Source organism: Neodiprion virginianus, chromosome 6 (genome assembly GCF_021901495.1).
Source record: "Neodiprion virginianus isolate iyNeoVirg1 chromosome 6, iyNeoVirg1.1, whole genome shotgun sequence".
In the NCBI taxonomy this organism is placed as follows: domain Eukaryota; kingdom Metazoa; phylum Arthropoda; class Insecta; order Hymenoptera; family Diprionidae; genus Neodiprion; species Neodiprion virginianus.
In genome coordinates, this window is record NC_060882.1 from 19,629,668 (window position 1) to 19,647,222 (window position 17,555).

Here is a 17,555-nt window from a genome sequence, read left to right on the forward strand (position 1 = left end):
TCTGTCACGTCTTTTCGTACTTACACATGGCTGAAAAGTATCTACTCACTACCGTGTGCGACGCCCCACTACTCTCAGACCTCCTCTGAACATTCCCCCATCTGATATGTCTACATTAGGTCGGCCATCGATAGTCATTCCGGAAGTTTGTTGCTCCTATCGACTAAAATTTTTCTCAGTAATATTTTTCCATTGAAGCTGAAATCTCAAGCTCGCATCTCAATCCAATTTCATGTATCAATCCCTGTGGATTTACTAGTTCGAAGAGAAAACAATTAACATAGTCCAAATTCGACTCATATCCTAATCAAGCTTTATTTGACATCAAAAAACTGTTTCGAAATCAAAGTAGTGTTAAACTTTCCTACACGGGTGGCCCAAATCATTCTTTCGATGCTCCATAACCATCAATGAACCATTTCTCATGTTATAAATGTAGAAAATTGATTATACATTTTTCCTTCAATATACTTGCAAATTACTGATTACTTCGTCGGAAAAGTGAAACAATCGTTAATTACTGCTTGCATGATTTTTAGTTCACGAAACCCTACAATCAAGCGATTAGAAATGGATGAATTCCGCCATCGGTATGGAAAAATACTTGCAAATCTTGTTTTAATCAAATTTGTTATTTTTTACCTGAAACGAGTTTTAATTATTAAATAAATATATTTCGACGATGTTAAATTTTTATCCTTCGGATAGGACCAGAACGCTTCGTTAGTATCTTCCAGAATCAGTTTTATACCCTCGATATATATGATAAGCTACAAGTTTTGAACATTGTAATGCATTCAGTTGTAATAAATTTGAAGTTGATACAATCATCCTATGACCGAGAGATCTTCCAAATACCGTACACAGGTTTCTTTTTGTATATCATAGTGCAAAATTCGCTATTGTTCCATATTATATCGTGCCAGAAAAAAAATTCTTTAATTGTACCGTACATTTCCATGGTGTCGAGAACTGAGATCCACCCAACACTAGACATGAAGTTATTATCATTACTATAGTTTGCCTTACTAAAGTCAAATCTGGTCAAGTTGGTTAACAAGTTGCTGTAACAGTTACCATGAAGCGCCTCCCGCACGCATTGCGTATGACTGCATTATAAAACCGCACTATTGATGTGAATTTTTGATCCTTTGATGTATAAGAAAAAAGTTATTATTATTATCATTTTGTGTTTCAATTCAATGAAAATAATATTGTGTGATGAATTCCTGATTTCGTGATTCACCTCTTCGTACTCATTCTAGTACATACGTTCGGTTATAATTTTCATGTCTATACATACATAGCTTTTATCTACACACCGGTTGTACAAGAATACTTCAATAGCTCAGCTACAAGGCGTCTAGACTCTAAGCGGGGAATCACCAAGGAAAATTGTATTTAGACGCTAGCTCTATCCGACGGTGAAAACAGGTACTCAATGCCACTATCCGTTTTTTAAAAGAACGGTTCTTTTTTCCAGTGATGAAACTCCACGCACAAACAGCATGCCAAAAGCCACCATCAGCAGCCATGTTACAAAAACTGGCAGCAGAGATGTGTAGGTCTCTGCTGATAGCACGGAAAATTCCCTAGGAGTGAGATACAGCGGATACAGAATGGAGACTAGGCTGATAGTATAGGTATGATAGACTAGGTATGATAGATATAGATATATACCGATAAGATAACCTGCTCATCGAAGTTTTTGACAGTTCATAACTCGTGTAAAGTGTGTAAACGGTGGATCATCTCCACAAGATCTCAAACTGTCTCAAAAGTTGTGAGCCCTCGCTTGATGTTTATGGATTTTATTGACTTAAACATTTGAGGATTCCGTGATAAAATAAAACAATTATCACGCCCGCCATGGAATGCTAGTAAACATCTCAATCATTTTTATTCGCATCTTTCTTCATTTTTGAGTGTTATTCAGGATTGTTGATTCCGAAAAATCAGCTGTTCGGATCTGATTTATGATTGGCTCACCCCGAGGGGGCAGCACTGCAGACGGCGAAGACGAGAACCACGGTTTTGCCTCATTATCTGAGTCATTCCCTACCCTACTAGTTTCCGGACCTGTATGTAAGACCGTGATATATATAGTCAATTCTTACCAACTCACCTCAGAATATTGCGATAACGGCGCTGCTCTTAATGAAATCTAAAACTACTATAGAACAAATTTTCGAGGACAAATTTTTTGTAAGCTCCTCCATTAGAGATGGGTCTCCTTTTTACTATTAAGCGGGAATCCATTATCGAATCGGTACTACAAGTATGGCGCTGGTATACGTATGATACACGATGAATGACTTTTCATTCGATTCACTCCGACAGTGAACTGCCTCTCGAATGAAAATAGGTACATATCTGTATTAATTCGTATAAACATGCCTGACAAAGGAAGGATGAAAGTACGCGCATCGAGCGGCCTTGACACGTCAAATGTTGTCCGCTAGCAATCAGCTGGCCGTGCCATTTGTTGCCAAACAAATAGAATTCACCAATCCCGGGTAGTGAAAATAAAGAAAACAAAGGGGGGAAACGCTAAAACAAAATAATACAACGATGAAAAGTTGCACATCGCCACGCCATTCGCAGCAACGAAGTAATGTTAAACTTTCGCTGAAATTGACAAGTAAATTAATACCAAGAACAAGAACGAGAAACCTTACGAAAAAACTACTAGTAAGCTTTGAACGATTTGACGTATTCATTTATGCGACCAAAGTGTCGTCTAGCTGGCAGTAATTATTTACAATTTACAATAGGTGACTGCAATGTTTCAGTGTCATTGAACGCGAAACGGGAGGGAATTACGTGTATCAGAAGTCTTATTCATAAAATTTTACTTCTGAATAACGCCTTATGCGTATTTTGCATCCATGCAGTCGTTATATATCTGCGGTGCTATTTACGTTCAGCTTCTTTGTTCATTACTTCAATTCCATCCAGTCATACTGCCACACAATTTCACAGTTTTATTCACTTTCATGTCAGATAAACTTCTCAATTGTAGAAACGATTGTACACTTTTGCCTCGATCAGTTTGAACTGTTGAAATAATCAATGCGACCTTACTGCAGTGTAATTTATTGAGAATTAGCTTATTATTCACATATTAAATTGAGTATTTAAACGATAATAATCATTGCAATAGTTATTATTTGACAATTCTAATGCCACGTTGAAGAATTAAATATTGGTTGCGCTGTTTTAAAACTTCTTTAATATTAATAATCCAATTACAGATGGCATAAAGAAGCGACTCTACGCTACATCGGCACAGACTTCATAAAGAGAACAATTCATCATGGCTGACAATGAACAGACTTATTACGATTTTGGGAACTCTGAAAGCATCGAAAATTTTTTCAACGACGGTTGGACAATAATTGGTGGAAATTGTTCAAAGAAAGATGATTCCGACGAAGGCAGTAATAACGACATGTCTGTCAGCGACGCTCAGGATACTTTTGGGGTAAGACTCATTGTATAGATCAAGACTTTGTAATTCTGAACTGACAATAATCACAGCTACGATAATGTCAGTACTTATTAGGGTGATATATTGCTCTCAGGAGAGAATTGCAAGTTGTCGTAGCTTTTACTTCGTTTTATAAAGTACTCGATTCGGAATATTTAAATTGCAGTAATGAAGTTTCAATTGACTTCAAGTAATAAACTATTCTCACACAGAGTATAGAAGTGCTTTCGTCACCTGATACCGATGCTGTGGATAATGAAACGAGAAGCGATGATGACAAACCAGTTGAAGATTCTGATGGTATATCGGTAATAACTGATTGCGATTGTAATCAGTTAATTGCAACAAAGAAATTTGGAGAAATCAATGGTTGCCGAAACCATTTGTGCAGTTCGATTAACAAATTTGAAAAGACTGGAGAAAAATCAAGTCCGCAGGTATTTTCTATGTTGAAAATTAATTAAACAGTAAAACAGAGAATTTTACATTATTTCGTCAGAGAATATCTTTGTTTTCACAGCAATGTCTGCAGTAAATATTATGATGCAGTTCAATATAATCTATCGCCGAAACAATTTTAATATTGGAATTTAGTTCAGGCAAAAGTGCTGATATCCCATTCTAAAACTGGATTAATCTTTCCCTAAATACTCGTAGAAATTTATGCAACCAATTACCAAGCTGCTAATTGCTTGTTTACAATTTTATCACCACTGATCCATAAATTTGCAAAACCTCTATTATTGCCATATTAAGAACAATACATACTTTTACATCAATATATTTCATATAACACAGATCCTCACATTTACATGCCTATGTAACAAAATATTTCAAAACTGGTTTTTTTTAGGTTGGAACGATTTTGAACTTTGTAATTGCCTGTTCATTGGCAGCTATCATTGGACTTGGTGCAGGCCGCATCCTTAGAATGGATGACGAGTGTCCTATTACGAGTGCCATCGATTTTCATACTATAAAGGCAGAAAGTGACATGTTGATTAATCGAATAAAAGAATTAAACGAAGGTAAGCTAGAGCAGATAGAATATAACTGTACTCATGCATGGGTGACAAACTACAAGAGTTTTTTTAAGTGACTGACAGCATTATTTGTAATTTTTTTTTTTTACAGTTAAAAACGTTCTCGACGAAATAAAAGCCAGTATTCCGCAAGTGAAACGAGCACAAGAAAAACTACCCGTCCGGGGATCTAAATCAAGAACAAAACGTTTCCAACAACGTGAGAAACATTTTAAAATTTCAGACACTTACATCTTCGATCCAGATACTACGATCTTGGAACAATTACAAATATCACTGAACACATTGTGCTCTGTTATTGATGATATCAACCCAGAGAATGACTTTATAAGTTTAGACGCATCCAAGACACAAAGCATTGTTACTGATTTGATTGAATTTAAAAATATTGTACACACTGTTGTGAAAGAACTTGGTAATACAGAAAGGCCAAAGCAGATGGAGTTTTTGAGAAATGCTGAAACGAGGATAAGAGATGTTTGCGAATCGCTGCTCACCGATTTAACTTATACCATACATGGATTGACTATGAAAATTCATCATAAATTAAACAAAGTTAGGCACAAGTTGAACAAGAGATTGTGCTTGTTGAAAACGTCTGGATCGTTGGATGAAAAGGTGTCTCAATCCTTAGAAGAAAATAATTCTTTTCTAAAGAGCTGCGACAGAGTATTAAACGTTACCTTAAAGCCAAATGCACGTTCTATAGAAACAAAAGAAAAACGAATATCGAATCGAAAAATTTACCCGAAGACTACAGGTAAAGCAATAGCAAGCTTATCCGAAAACTCGTCTTCTGGAACTGAAAATGATTTTTCAAAAGATTACTCTAGCGACAGTTCAATGCCAGATTTGACTTACAATTACAATAAAAATATTGATTTTTGGAAAAAAAAACCAAATGTTCGCCTAGAAGGAAAAGACACTAAACAAGAGTCCGGGAGAATTCTGTTAGAGAATGGCATAAAACGGGGTAAGAAGAGAACCAAGATTATGAAATCAAGCAGAGATTCGCAAAGCTGTAAAAATTCTGTGATGGAAATACTAGTGCCAGCAGAAACTTGTCCTATGAGTCAAAACCTTTGGGTTGAATTAGAATCTATTTGCGATAAAATGGTCAAGCCTGAAGTACCAAATGCAAAAGAAAAACCGTTGTATTCGACCATTTTAAAATCAACAAGCAATGCTGTGCCATCTGAGCAGGGAAAATTGGATGAGGAAAAACCACATAGTGTCAAGTTCCCAAGCGAGGTAAGATATTGATGGTTTGCGAGCATTTTATTTGTAATTTACACCTTGGGAAATCGTGTGAATTGATTCGTTAAGTAATTTGCTCTCCTTCTGAATGTTGTTTTCAATTTTGTATACAAAGGTGAGCGCCGAAGAAAAGGATAACTTGCGCGAGACAAAGCACGATGTCACCCCAAGTGAAAGTGATATTAATGTACTACAGAATGTCAAGATCATGAAAGAGCAGTGGAATGCTAACATTCGCCAGTCGGTTGTACAACATGATGTGGCTCCAGGATTCCAAGAATCTCCATTATGCGAAGAAATTTCAGAAGAGGTATACAAAGAAAAGCTGTTACAAAGCAATGAAAAAATTCCTTCATTGAACGGGTCTCTCAAACTCTGTCGAAAGGGTGAAAAATGTTCCAATGATTCTACTACATCAACTCAATCAAAGAAAAAAGTGGTATCTAATGACGAAAACAAAGATAATAACAAAAAACGCAAGAAGAAGCGCGGTAAAAAGTGGATAAAAACACAGAACAATTATGATACTGAAGATTTAAAAAAAGTTATGTATAACGAAAAAACTTTGCCGCCTCCGAAGATGAGGCCTACGAAAATTCAAAAAGATTCAAAAAAGCAAAACACCAATCAAAAGAGTAGTGGTCAGTTATCAGGCGATTGGCAACTACAAAGGTAACATGATTTACAAGAACTTACTCTAAATCGACCAGTATTTTGTATTCCTATAAATGTGTAAACTCGAAATTTACAGATCTCATGCTCGGGAGATGCATCGCGATGGTAATCATCGCTCTGAATGGTTCTTCGAACGTGCTTCTTCGCGTCAAGATGCTCGAGAAAAGGTTTTTGCGAAAGTAGGTTCTAAATGTTATGGACCAGACAAATGTCGATCGAATTCCAAAGAAAGAATAGATGATGAAGAGTCTTACGATTACTGGGTCCAACCAAAGGAGACAAGAGATCGAAAGCATTGGGGTGGCCGTGCCGGTTTCACGGCAAAAAAGATGGTCAAGATGCTTCATCGAAAAAATATAATGCAAACGAAACACCATTGAGTTACGAAGTCTAAGAAAAAACAAAATGCATATAATACCTATTCTTTAATTCTTGTTCAAAAATTTGTACTTTAAAATCTATACTATATTTTATTCTACTAAGCGTTCAAACATATGGCTGTTATTATACAATAAGTAAGGAAACAAATACTTAGAGAAAAACCGTCTATACAGAGAAAAGAAAAAATTTCAGAAGCTCTCTTGGTGGTTAATATTTTCTCAGTTGAATTGTGCGATAAAATTAGTAATGATGCATTTATAAATTGTTTAAAAAATTTTGACTGTTTTTCGGTAGACCCTTCATTTTGAAATTCCTGAATGAATCATTATTATTTTAACGAAAAAGTTGATTTGTATTTCTGCAATTGTCCATTCAAAATTGAGGCATATTGGATACACTAGTCGGAGTAACTAATATTCGTTAATATCGAATCTTTTTTTAAAGAAGTGCTCAACTAAATGATCGCTAATTCAATAATATGGAAATGCCAATATACCTTATAAAATGCTCAGCATTACCTTTTGGCATCTACACAGAGATATGATGATGGTATTATCTATATTTATACAATATAACTTGAAATAAAAATTTATTATTGAATAATCATCTTGCACGAAAGAATATTCATATGGTATCGAGAAGTTATTATGGAAATACACATATTCTGGTCATTCATTCCACCAAGCCGTTAAGTGGAAGGAATTTTTCAACGTGAATGATCTTTTAAATTCAGGAGAAATCACTAAATCAGCTTGAATGAAATTTGGTTGGAAAATCTAATGTTCAGTAAAGAAGGGCTACATAATTTTGCGAACTTCTACAAACTCCGAAAATTGTAGCCACTGAGCCTTCGGAAAGTCGATTATTCCTGTAATTTCTGACAAAACTTTCGGAAGCTTCATTACTTCCCAATTGGAAAACACTCATCTTTTTTCCAACAGAAAAACAAAATTGTGTTCATCCTGGTGATTTCGAAATTTGCAAATACATCGGTTTTCCACGTGTGTTTCGATATTTCGGCAGTTTGGGAATCTACCGATAAGTTAGTAGACTGTGCTTACCCGAAAAATCCCGGCATTTCTTCACAAAATATTTCAACCATCCAACCGATCAAAGTGTGGTACGTGATAAGCGATGGCATTCGCGGCTCGAGGATTACGAGTTTTCTGTAAAATATACAATAGCAACAGGTGCGGAACGTATTCAACGCTCCGTCAACCGATTAGAAAATTATCCGTCGTTCAGTCAGCGCAAAAATTTTATTACAGCACCGATCGTGAGTACATTGCGCTAACGACATAACCTCAACCTTGCGAGACTTTGATAAACGAATTTAATACCGTAGAAAAAACCGTTGAAAACTCTATTTACTGTTCTCGTATCGGCGAATCTGCATTACTACAACTCTGCATTAAAGCTAATTTTAATATCACAATTATTTTCCGTATACTCTGTCAAAAATAAGCTCTGCAAATTAGCACGTGAGGAATTAAGCCTTTGGATATGTTTTCGTCACTCAAAAAAATGTAATTCAAATACAATGAGTGTTTTTTACAGCTGAGTGTCATCTTATTCTGAACCGCTTGAGAGGGAGGCTAACTTTAATCGTACAATACAATCAGTAAACAAACGTTAAATGTTTTCCTTGCAAAACAAAATATGTGAACTTTTTTTTTTTTCAAAGTTTATCAAGAAATATCACAGCATTGAATTAATTTCTTAAAGTTATTTAAAGATAAGGTAAAAGCTTGCTTGTATTCAAAGTGTGTTACATTAGTGGGTTTATTTTATTCGTGTTTCATTAGCAAACCGTCCTGGGATAGCTGGGAGTCTTACAAACATACAATCGACAGTTGATCAAAATTTGAAACCCGTGAGTGCAACAGGTGGTCAAAATGAAGAGTCGAGTCAAGATGCGGATCAGAAAAAACAAGAAGCCGAAGATAAAAAGCAGCGAGAACATTCGTGGAAAATGATGAAGTATAGCTTTGCATTCTTTGGAGTATCGATGGGTGTGATGGGCTCTTTCTTAATTTATGAATTAGCTAGACCCAATGTTGACGAACAAGGAAACATTATCGAAGATGAATTCAGTAATTTACCTTACTTCGAACAGTTGTACAAGAGACTACGTAGGGAACTAAACTACTACAAAAAAGTATGATATCAAGGCTTTTTTTTGTTAAATTCAATACCCCTGTTCTAATCAATCAACAACATCAAATCTGTTCATACAGCTTGTTCAAGAACCAAGTAGAGAGAAGTTACTACCAGATCCATTGAAATATCCTTATATGCAACCTCCATATACCTTGATTCTTGAATTGACAGATGTATTGGTTCACCCTGATTGGACGGTAAGCATTTACTGCGTTATTCACTATGACAATGTAAATAAAGTTCTGAATTACATTCTGTGACTACTATGTAGACCATGCAAAAGTCGAATCATGAAATACAATATAGTTTCATTTAATTTGTCGTTGAATATACTCCAATTCAACAATTACAACCACTACTTATCATGAGATGATAATTCATACAACTTTCACTCTAACAAACTGGTCATTATTTTCTAACAGTACCAAACTGGTTGGAGATTTAAGAAACGTCCAGGAGTCGATCAGTTTTTGGAGGCTGTTGCACCACCTCAATTTGAAATTGTGATTTACACAGCCGAACAAGGAATGGTGAGTATTTTATACAGCATACTGTGCGTTTACTTTCTGAAATATTTCTTTACCTATGCAAAATTTCATCAAATTTCAGACTGTTTTCCCCATCTTGGATGCTTTAGACCCGCAAGGATATATTATGTACAGACTGGTGAGAGATGCAACGCGTTTTGTGGATGGGCACCACGTCAAGGATTTGGCTGCACTTAACAGGGATCTCAGTAAAGTGAGTTCAATACAATGTGTAAAGCATTGAAAAAAAAAACACTTGGCAGGGATAAGAATTGATTCCAAACTAGAATAATAATAGTAAATAAATAGTTGCTATAAAGAGGCATATTCCAATTACCTGTTATGTTTCTTCATCTTGTATCGTTTAATTATTAACTATGATTTACATGCTTTGATTTTCTTAGGTAATCGTAGTCGATTGGAATAGCGAAAGTGTGAAACTCAATCCTGAAAATATACTGAAGCTTCCAAGGTGGAAAGGGAACGATGATGATACGACTTTGTATGACTTAGCTGCATTCCTCAAAAGTATGTTTAAATTAGAAATTTATTAAATGAATGCTAGATCACTTAACGATATTTCGAGATAGCTTACACGAAAATGAGTTATCTGCAAATCAGAAAGTTGAAATGCTGTAACGCAAAATTCACCTTTTTACAGTGATATCAGCAACAAATGTAGAAGATGTGAGGGATGTTCTTAATTACTACAAACAATTTGACAATCCATTAGAAGCTTTCAGAGAGAACCAACGAAAACTTTTGGTAAGTAGTCACTATTTATATAAAAATAATCAAATTGATTTTTATGATTATTTAAAAACACAGTCTACAGCAATAAATTTACGATAGATTGAACGAACGATTTACTTTTCTTTAGCTACAAATGGAGGAGGATGAACACAAGTCATTGAAGGACGACAATAAAGTGCTGATGTCAAAATGGAAACCATCATTTTTACGGAATCGTTAACGATTGAACGTAAAAGGTGAAAAAGTGCAATATTTTTTGCATTTACTGTCAGAACGAGTACGCATAAATCACATTTCATTATCGCCCGTGACTTTCTGGATCAGAAAACCAGTTTGAAAATGCTATAATGAATGAAAACTCACAGTTACTTATTGATATCCAATCATAAGTTGAATAATTTATTTAACCTGTTGTATTACTTAATACAACATATTTTGTAAATAAGAATATACAGTAATTGTAAACCATTTCAAAAATTTATTTTTTGACTTAACCTATGCTGTAACATTTACCAGAATTAATTCAGGCCTTCGAAGTTACCAGTTTCCTATTAATTATTTCTCACTGTTTTATCTCCATGCAAATTATGATATATGGATCACTGAAACTAACAGTTCTAAAAATATTAATAACAATGTTAATATTTCATCGCCATGGACTATCACTTATGCTTCGATTTTAAGAATAAAAAAAGAAATTCCGATTCTCCGACTCGAACATAGGTACTCATTAAAAACCAGCAATGTAGTTTTTCTTTGTAGCCAATTTTTTCCGAGATTTTTTTGATTTGGGTACATCATAACAGGATTGCTCATTCTGAGTGTTATCAAGAGTATACTGGGGTGGTACATTTTGAGATACGCTAATCAATTCTTGAGAAAGAATTTCGTTTGATTCGTTTATTATCGATGTATCTTCTTGGGACTGTGTTAGATTTTGTGACTGTGTCGTACTTTGAGAGGGAGTTTTCTTTTCCAACCAACTCAACACTTTTTGGTGCGGAGTTACAGTCAAGGGGGCAGAATCCTGTCGTATGTCCCACATTGCTAAAAGTTCTGGGGCGAAAATGTCAACGTAAGAATTTAATTCCTCCACTGACTGAAACCACTTCGGTTCATGACATCGTACTTTTGGTTCCTTCTGTTCCAAGCGACGATTTTTATTCCTCATTTCTGGTGAAAGATATCATTAGAAATTGAAGTAACTGATTCAATCTTGCTTGCAATAATAAATTTCGATTTAATCATTTTTCCAACTCACCATTGAATATATGTTCCATACTTGCTTTTTCTGAGATTACTAAGGGCTTCACAGTTTTACTCTGTGCTAAACATGCTTCTTCCCAAGCCTCTAATGCCAGTAGAGAATTTGTATTCACGTCTGAATCATTTCCTGAAATCTTCCCGTGCGTTATGCACTGGTAAAATATATCACCTATATAATTTGAGCCATATAAAATTATTAAATTTCTTTTGTTAAATTCACAAAAGTTACTAGTATGCGGTTACACGAAACTTATTGTACCTATTGAATTCTGAGTGAACAGAGTCACATCATTTCTATCATTTAGATTCAACACAGTACCAGCATTGCAAAGTTCTAATCTGTTTCTCAGGTTCGGTTCTAGACATTTTCCTATGTCTTGGCATGCTTTCAAAGTTTCTGACGTACTTGGCGGCATGTATGGCAAAGCATATGAATGCATTTTTGTGTCGCTTGTCCAATTGTTAATAATTATTGAATTTTCCCCAGCCAACTGGCTAGATAAAGTGATAATCTCTTCACCATTTCTGTCAATAGATGATATCATTACGTATTCATATTAGTTATTTAAAAATAATGTTAACCACCGGAAGTTGGATGTCAAAATAGTTTTCCAATTTATAATAGCTTAAGTGTGGTGGGTAAAGCATATTTGTAGAGTAATAGTTTTATATTTTAGTATGTGATCTTGTAACCAAATATACGTACCTTTCTATAATCGAAGAAAAAACTGGAGGACTTTTAAACTGGTGAGTCCATTTCTGTACAACACTTGAATTTCCAAATCGACTGTCGCACAACAACAAGCTGTGATATGTTCCCAAGTATTGATGAAACGAATTCTGTTTGCTTGCAGAATTCACAGAAATCATCTCACATATTTCCAAGTTATGCTTCGGACACAAAGTCAAAGTAGGCCCATCCAACGGAATCTGTCGAAACCATGAAGTTTACGTAATATTTGAGAACAGCGAAGAAAATATGATAAAGGACAGCAAGGTCATTTGTAAATCTTACCCGTAAATCAATATAATATAGACAACACCTGTCAACAAATGTTATCAAATTTGGATCTGATTTATTGAATTTTATACTCATCCAATTATCTGGCAATGTTCCATGTTTCGGCATTGTTGTGCAGCTCAAACACTTCCTGTTGAATACATAAAGGAAAATTATTATCATTGATGATTGGTAAATTAAACTAAAAAGCTGTTGCTCAATCATCATTTCATAAGTTGAGGAGACAATTGTTCAGAACCAGCTTTGTTTATGAGAAACAAAAGAAATTACGTTTTACTCAAATCTTTGAATTCCACAGATCGGGAACTATTCACTACACAATATTTATTAGACTCAATCAGATTTAAGTCCGCACTGATGTATGGCAACTCTGATAGCTCCTGGTGAATTTCATTCAGTTCCAATTTTTCCTGATCATCCCTCAGGGAATAGAAGCTACAAGAGTACTTTTGCCTGCCGAGAATCCTACCTGAAATACAATTTTTACCAAGAAAAAGTTACTCATTAGACAGAATCTTTATTATAAATTCTGTTATGAATTTTTCCTTTAAAACGTGTTTGGCTTGGCAATTGATACTCTACAGATCAAAATTGTTGTGTACATTACATCTACGTGAACTTCCATGCGAAACATAGCTTTTTATTTGAAATATTAGATTATCAACGTATCACTCACAACAACGCCCTGCAGTAACGACATGCTTTACTTCATACAAGGTACTTCTGAGGTCACATTTTCCTGCTATTCTTAAATTTGGCTTCCACGATGAATTTGGTTTCTCAATTAATGGTGCAGCAACTGCAATGGCAATTTTTACTCAATCCTTGGACCTTTACAATGGTACAATTATCGATCAAATATTAATTACTTCCATACCTAATTCATTGGCATATGGAAAGAGCAATATATTTCTATCAAAGACACACAAGTTGTCTAAAGATCCACCTGTATAATACCAGTTATATTCCTGCAACAGTTAATATATGTTCTCAACAACAAGTAAATCCAGCTTCAACCAAAAACTCATTTCAACTGTACTAAACAAATTTATTAGTGTAAAAATTGTAAAATCTAATGAAAGAAATTTTCTGTTTCTTTAGACAATTTTTTACCCCTTCAAATTCAGGATCTGGATCACACTCCATTATTTCAGCCAACTTAGCGACATATCTTGGCACTGATGATTCTACTGTATCTTTTCCTATTTTTGTCCACTTTAGATTTGTCTTGTGGCAAACTTTCAGATCTGAAAAAAATCGAGATTAAATGAATGTTTTTAAATTTTGGTAAAATTAATTTGCACTGTTTTTCTCAGTATTAAAATCTAATAACATACCTTTTCTATGTGTTTCATGATACTTGATTATTTGATTGACATTGTCCTTGATTTCAGATTTAATTTTAAGAAGCTGCAACGCTGGATCACTGTTTCTAAGAACTAGGAAAATTGTTCTAAAGTTAAGAAGACGACAACTTTCAGGGAATTTTTGGGTAAAGGCGACAAACTAAACTGCAGAAGAACTCACCACACTGAGGCAGTCTTGCCGGGGGTAATAGAGGCTTTGGTAAATTTGCATCGTAGGGAAACTCTTGAAACATATTCATAAGATGATCCTCGTCATAATTCTCAACGTCAGGATTTTTACTTAAATTATAACCAGGAACTAAGTGATGTGGATGACCATTGAGAAAGCTGTTTTTCAATTTGCCTTGCAGGTTATTTATTGCACGGCTCAACAAAGTTGGTGTCTTACCGTTTTGTGGAAACATTATAACGATTCAAACATACCATAAGCTAGTGTAAATACAATCCTTCAACAATTTTGCTAGAATAAATTTATAAAGAATACGTTAAAACTGGAGTGTGGTGTGAGTGTTTAAAATCAGAAACTAAAGGTGAAAATACTGGAAAACTAACCTGCTTTTCTTTATAATTTTAGATATTCGTGGATGGTTTTAAAGTTGTTGAAGACATTTTTATCACGTTAATGCGGTAAATTCGGTAAAGAACATCGCCTGTTCGTATATTTCATATTCTGTACCAACGCCTGTACGAATGAATAAAGACGCGGGACGCACGTGGGATCATAGCGTGGTCTTACATACAGCTTTGACTGAGATCCTCAGTCAACATGCTTCAGGAATTTGCGATGTTTTTGGAATAGTTTATAACGTCGGAAATTTCATCGAAAAACAAACACGGACACGACCGGCTGACACACACGTGTTTCGCCGAATCCGTGTTGTTGAGTAGGTGCATTTCAATTTTTGGAGTAATTTTTGTTAAAGGTAATATTGGATAAAGATGCGAGAGTTTTAGTACTGTTGATAGATACCATACCCAAAGTTTACGATGAAGGGTACTTTGCAACAATTCGTTCAGCGTACGTTATTGAAAATTTACGAAGTGAATCACACGAATAGGTTATCATTTGTGACGGCTCCTAACCTAGATAAACAATCAAAAAATCGAAAGGCAGGTTCCCAAAAAACGAATGACCAAGAAAAGGTCGAACGAGACAGGAAACCCTTACATCCGTATAAAAAAATTCACCCTTGGAAATCAATCGAAAACTTTTCCCAAGACTTGATTGACAATGTTATTTACAACAAAGGTAACGTTTCCCGTGTTTGTTATAATAAAAAAAAAAAAAATTTCACTTATATAATCTCACGAGATACTGTAAGTATGTGAATTCCACATTATTTTTATTATTCTATTTGGTGCTAGATGGTGTGGTTGTTCTTAACAAACCGTACGGCATTTCCAACTTTTCGCGAGAAATAACAAGTGAAAGGACAAAATGGAAGCCTGTGGCTGGCATATCCAATTCTGTCAACTATACGTTGTTAGATGTTCTTCCGAAAATATCTCGAGACCTTGGATATCCATCGCTTAGTATTGTCAAATCTCCTGAAAGGTAGTTGCAGAGAATAATTTCTTAACTTCCCTAAGATAACTCAAAGATCTAGTATCACAGTTTATACTTGTTGAAAAAATCCATGTGTAATTGATTTTGCCAAGCAGTAAAATTTCTGTTCTTTCCAGATATATTAGTGGCATTTCAATCCTAGCAAGCGATGAAAAAAAGGCTTATGCAATAAAGAAGGCTTTATCTCGTGCCCAATGTGCTAAAACATTTGCACGAAGTTATTGGGTTGTCACGACTAAGCTACCTAGAAGTAATAGTGGGGAATTAAATCTTGCCATAAGAAAGAAAGAGAGCCCGTGTAAAACTTACAAGCAGGTAGACATCTCATAAAATTATCTGATTAAGCTTTAATCTTGTTATCATTACTAAAGACAATTTTATTGTTCAGATACCTGTGATCCCATTAGCCATTCACTACTGATACCGAATCCATTGTTCTAATTTTCAGCCAATTATTGTGACCAAATGGGGAGAAAATGAAGTGAAGAGAAGAGAAGTGAAAACGTTTGATGTTTGTTATCGCACAATTTCAACTTCGGATGGGAACTTGTCTGCCCTAATGGAAATTCAATGTTTTACGACAAAATGGCACGCCATAAGGGTGTTTGCTTCGACTGTTTTGGTCAGCCCCATTTTAGGCGATAACATTCATGGTTCTCGGGTGAAAAAATTAATGGGATCGTATATGCATATAAGTCCTTTTGTTGATGCGTCAAGGCAAATACCGATACTACAGCCAGAGCTCTTAAAAAAGTTGAATTTGCAACAGTCGCAAGCAGTCATAATACCTGCGCACATTCACTTGAGAGAAATTACATTAATGTCATTTCCATCTCGTGGGCAAGATCTGAAGCTTGTGGCTCCATTGCCGCATAGTTTTCAATGGACTTGTGACCAGCTCCAATTCAAAATTCCAACTGGAAATGAGGAAGTTCATAATGAAATGTCTGTTGCTGTCTCACAATAAAAGTCCATGTGTTAAATAGGGTTGTATCAATGTTTTAGACTGTTTTTCAAATTTTTTTTTGACAGTGCAATTGCAATTTCATGGTATTGAACTTGAGAAGTACGTTCGCAGACAACTTTGCATCTTTATTACAAAGTAATAAGAAATTTTCCAGTAGGACGTCTGCACTAATACATCGAATTTATTGAGTATTGTAGTTATTACTGTTAGTTTATACGTATGAGGACAGTGTTCAGAATTGATACAGAATTATACCCGTGGTACAATTAATTGTGATTAAATTCACGAAATGCAGGTAATTTAATTTGCCGATTATATGCAGTCTTTATTGTAAATAGACATCAATGGTAGAAAATATACATAAAATTGGTCACACCTGTGAAGCGTCGAACATTTATTTATTGCAAGGACTAAATTTTTACAGTGATAATTATGATACCATCTAATAATCAATTGTTTGTTTTATTCAGTGACTAAGGACATGTCTCCCTTTAAGTATCCTTCGCATTAAAATTCTCCGCCCATTTGGTGTAGACATTCTTGTATTCCAGCCATGTCTTACAATTCGAATAGTTTCTCTAGCCTTTGGGAAGTGCCAGCGGATCTTGTTCCTAACAGGAATTAAGGCCCAGGTTCCTCCTGCCGTAGCATTGACACTCGATACACATAATCCGTTTGTAATCCCTTTCAAAGATGTCGAATGGAGTTGTTTTCCAATGAATGAAGGAGCAATTTGCCTGAGATGTATAAGATATGCTGTTAATACACACTATGTAATATCTTACATCGTGATTCTACGCTATAAGTGCAGTTATTTACTAACCTAAAAAAAATAGGTTTTTTTTAGTTTCACAAAGAGTAACATAAACCCACACTGCTCACCTGGTGGCATTGAAGAGCGTTGATACCAATGTTCCGAACATTTGTTACGGCTATCACACAACACTGAAACAGAATCGAAATGTTACTTAATTTTCAAGCTGTATCAGCTGGCTTGCGGTAAGGTTTCTTTAGGCTGGATTATCACGGGCGTCAAATTAAGGCGACGAAAACTTGACACGGCAGCGCCATGCCGTCAGCG

General features: G+C 35.2%; 5 protein-coding genes across 11 annotated transcripts; 3 read left to right on the plus strand and 2 right to left on the minus strand.

Moving 5' to 3' along the window:
* The first annotated feature begins 1,558 nt into the window (after positions 1 to 1,558).
* Positions 1,559 to 7,397, plus strand: LOC124308179 (uncharacterized). Of its 7 annotated transcripts, none has more exons than XM_046770627.1 (7): positions 1,559 to 1,643; positions 3,255 to 3,484; positions 3,703 to 3,927; positions 4,344 to 4,518; positions 4,625 to 5,784; positions 5,906 to 6,462; positions 6,542 to 7,397. In XM_046770627.1, exons 2-7 carry the CDS (start codon positions 3,317 to 3,319, stop codon positions 6,843 to 6,845), a joined length of 2,589 nt encoding a protein of 862 aa, XP_046626583.1. In that variant the 5' UTR covers positions 1,559 to 1,643; positions 3,255 to 3,316; the 3' UTR covers positions 6,846 to 7,397. The 7 variants fall into 7 exon arrangements, with proteins under 7 accessions (XP_046626583.1, XP_046626579.1, XP_046626578.1 ...); XM_046770623.1 differs by lacking the exon at positions 1,559 to 1,643 and adding an exon at positions 2,379 to 2,611; XM_046770622.1 differs by lacking the exon at positions 1,559 to 1,643 and adding an exon at positions 2,380 to 2,691.
* Positions 7,398 to 7,847: 450 nt separating this feature from the next.
* Positions 7,848 to 10,998, plus strand: LOC124308182 (mitochondrial import inner membrane translocase subunit TIM50-C-like). Its single transcript, XM_046770632.1, has 8 exons — positions 7,848 to 8,122; positions 8,652 to 9,004; positions 9,084 to 9,203; positions 9,429 to 9,536; positions 9,616 to 9,747; positions 9,938 to 10,061; positions 10,195 to 10,298; positions 10,414 to 10,998. The coding sequence occupies exons 1-8, from the start codon at positions 7,981 to 7,983 to the stop codon at positions 10,504 to 10,506; spliced, it is 1,176 nt and encodes a 391-aa protein (XP_046626588.1). The 5' UTR covers positions 7,848 to 7,980; the 3' UTR covers positions 10,507 to 10,998.
* An 18-nt stretch (positions 10,999 to 11,016) lies between these two features.
* On the minus strand, positions 11,017 to 14,686 carry LOC124308180 (uncharacterized). Its single transcript, XM_046770630.1, has 12 exons — positions 14,493 to 14,686; positions 14,101 to 14,400; positions 13,911 to 14,012; positions 13,687 to 13,820; positions 13,451 to 13,541; positions 13,250 to 13,372; positions 12,844 to 13,042; positions 12,568 to 12,703; positions 12,259 to 12,482; positions 11,812 to 12,077; positions 11,548 to 11,721; positions 11,017 to 11,459 (listed from the first exon to the last, which is right to left on the minus strand). The coding sequence occupies exons 2-12, from the start codon at positions 14,342 to 14,344 to the stop codon at positions 11,017 to 11,019; spliced, it is 2,136 nt and encodes a 711-aa protein (XP_046626586.1). The 5' UTR covers positions 14,345 to 14,400; positions 14,493 to 14,686.
* Positions 14,687 to 14,794: 108 nt separating this feature from the next.
* On the plus strand, positions 14,795 to 16,857 carry LOC124308183 (mitochondrial mRNA pseudouridine synthase RPUSD3-like). The gene is made up of 4 exons (XM_046770633.1): positions 14,795 to 15,189; positions 15,306 to 15,495; positions 15,624 to 15,822; positions 15,956 to 16,857. The coding sequence occupies exons 1-4, from the start codon at positions 14,928 to 14,930 to the stop codon at positions 16,472 to 16,474; spliced, it is 1,170 nt and encodes a 389-aa protein (XP_046626589.1). The 5' UTR covers positions 14,795 to 14,927; the 3' UTR covers positions 16,475 to 16,857.
* LOC124308186 (39S ribosomal protein L34, mitochondrial) lies at positions 16,841 to 17,547 on the minus strand. The gene is made up of 2 exons (XM_046770643.1): positions 17,357 to 17,547; positions 16,841 to 17,211 (listed from the first exon to the last, which is right to left on the minus strand). The coding sequence occupies exons 1-2, from the start codon at positions 17,395 to 17,397 to the stop codon at positions 16,941 to 16,943; spliced, it is 312 nt and encodes a 103-aa protein (XP_046626599.1). The 5' UTR covers positions 17,398 to 17,547; the 3' UTR covers positions 16,841 to 16,940.
* Between the last annotated feature and the right edge of the window lie 8 nt (positions 17,548 to 17,555).